At 37.5% G+C, this 2,657-nt stretch overlaps 1 protein-coding gene across 1 annotated transcript; it reads left to right on the forward strand.

Moving 5' to 3' along the window:
- Positions 1 to 5: 5 nt before the first annotated feature.
- Positions 6 to 919, forward strand: LOC110416570 (BRI1 kinase inhibitor 1-like; the record flags this gene model as incomplete). The annotated part of the gene is made up of 1 exon (XM_021428581.1): positions 6 to 919. A coding segment is annotated over one exon (738 nt), but the record flags the coding sequence as incomplete, so codon positions are not given.
- Between the last annotated feature and the right edge of the window lie 1,738 nt (positions 920 to 2,657).

Consider the following 2,657-nt stretch of genomic DNA (forward strand, 5'->3'; position numbering starts at 1 on the left):
AAACGAAAACCCCACCTTCAATTGCAATCGATTTGTCTCCAGCAGATGACATTTTCTTTCATGGTCACTTGCTCCCTCTCCACCTCCTTTCTCACCTTCCAGTGTCTCCGCGTTCCTCTACAAATTCATTGGACAACTTCACCCTTCCCGTAAGAGAGTTGTTAGATGACCACAAACCTGATAAAACTAGCAGCAATCGTAGCAAAAGCGACAGCAATATCAGAACCAACATCAACAGCAACAAGAACCATGACAAAGTTAGTAACCGTCGTCAAAGCAACGACATTGAAGGAAAAGGAAGAAGCAAGTCCAAGTCTTTCTCTATATTCAGTTTAACAAGATGGCAGAAAGGGCGTGACGTTACAGAAACACAAGAAAAAGAGAAGCACAATAAGAAAAAGATGAGATTCGACGTAAGCCGTGTATTAAAGAGGTACGTGAGGATGGTTCGGCCTTTATTGTTCTTCAGAGGGAGGAGAGACAATCTCCATCTCCGTCGGCAGGCTTATTCATTTTCAGGTAACTTGAGTTTGAGAAACAAGCAAGAGTTGAGAGGAAGAAGAGGAGAATATTCAGCGCCTGCTTCAATGAGGACATCTCCTACAAATAGTGGCCTCCTTGTTGCAACCACAGGTTTTCCTTCTTCTACTAGTGACAGCACCATGGAAGAGTTGCAGGCTGCAATTCAAGCTGCAATTGCTCATTGCAAGAATTCCATTGGAGAAGACAAACTCAAATGCTAGGCTTGGTTTTCATTTTTCCACCCATATTTATTCAATTTCTATAAGTTAAATTACCTTTTGATCTTCTCTTCCTTTTTTACTACATAGTTATATTTATGTTTTCCTGTGTATAAAAAATGGTACATATAAAGGAGTATGAAATTAGCCATGGGAAAGAACAATTAAGATTTGTTTAATATCCGATGCTCTACTTTCTTGCCTTTGCGTTGCAGACTTTGCCATGGTTTGGGGCCAAGGAAGTTTTAACAATTTGAATGTCAAAGATTTGAGGATTCAAAAATCTGTTCACATGATTCATTAGTTGCATTATATTTCTAATAATGGCAGTTGTTCATTTCCAGTATGTTACATGTTACTAATAATAGAGCATTATATATCAATAACTTGTATGATTATTTTATTGTTAACCTATGCTTGTTTCTAATGAAGGGTCACAATTTTTTTTCAGTAAAAGGGTGAACACATCATCACTAATCTTACCATTTGTATCATTGGTTCTTAATCCTTGAAAAATTTTCTTTTCTTTAGCATTTTCCAATGAATCAAACAGTGTTGACAAGAGCCCACAGGAAAAAAGGTGAAGTTGAGTATCTGCAAGTAGGGGAAGAGTAAAGCTAAAAAGAACACAGTGACTTTTAAATCCGCAGTCCCTACAAAAAAAAGGCAAATCAAAAGGCAACAAAACCCATTCCTGGCCGTAGGTGCCATAAAAAGAAGTGGTGTCAATGGGGGCTTCATAAGAGTTGTGGGACTCATGACTTGACATCTTTCGGATTTCCACAAAAAAGTACCAAGTACAACAAATTACTGATGCTATCAACAATGTTGGAAGCTTAATATCGAAAGACATGGATTCATTTTTGAGTGCTACGGATTTACAAATTAAAAACCATGATAATGATGAGGACGATGATAGATTGTAATGATGGCTGCAATTGACTGAGTGTTTCTTCTTTTCCAGGGGTCATCTTTATATAATTGTATGTATCCCACCAGGTGATGAAACCGCACTGATACATATGCAAAGTGCTTTCCTTGTTGTTTACTTACCATCACGCCTAAGGTACCCACAGTCTATAAAAGCAGAAAAGAGGGAGCTAAACAGCAGAAGATCTTCCAGGAAGGAGAAGATACTCTTTTTGGAGCATGTGTGCATGAGTTTACAAGCATGCATGCATTGCTGAAATTAGTTAACTATATTTTATGGCCCAGGCTTACATTCAGGATGATTATCTGAAATCATGGAATTGACCACCTGGGTATTTCCCTTTTTCTCTAACAGCAAGAGAGAAAGCCCCACAAAAAGGTGATGGCTGCGGGGCTCAAGAAAACTCTGATGATTGGGATTCTAAATGGTCATGATGTGCCACGGCCAAAGCAATGTACCTTGTTTTCCTGAGCACACAACAACCAAGAGAAGTTGCAGAAATAGAACAAAATCAGAAATTTCCTTGGTTATTTCATGTTAATTCTCCAGAAGTAAGTTGCTATAACATTGTATTAGAAGGCTTTAATTTGAGACAATAGCATGTTATTTTTTTTTTTGTGGAACAGAAGAAAATACAGAATTCAATGAACATGAAACAAATAAGAGCAAAGGAGTGCACCTGATTGTGTGAGGTACAATCTCCCATCAATTATAAGGGAACGGAAAGAGACATTGAGATCGCTGTGATCATATGACTTGTCTATTTCATTGGACCATCAGGAAAAATCTGCATCTTCAAAATCTTTACAAACAAGTGTCAGAGAAAATTTCAGGAAGATTTCGGTTCTTTAACCAATGAATTCTTTCTCATTTGTTTATTTATTTATTTTCTCTTGCTTTTCTAACACCTCTTCCTTTCCTTTCTTCTTGCATTCTGATCTTCTAAAGGGTGAAAACAGATTTTTTCATTGTGTGTTTGTGCTTCC

Source organism: Theobroma umbraticum, unplaced genomic scaffold (assembly GCF_002168275.2).
Source record: "Theobroma umbraticum cultivar Fairchild unplaced genomic scaffold, ASM216827v3 scaffold_51.0, whole genome shotgun sequence".
Classification (NCBI taxonomy): domain Eukaryota; kingdom Viridiplantae; phylum Streptophyta; class Magnoliopsida; order Malvales; family Malvaceae; genus Theobroma; species Theobroma umbraticum.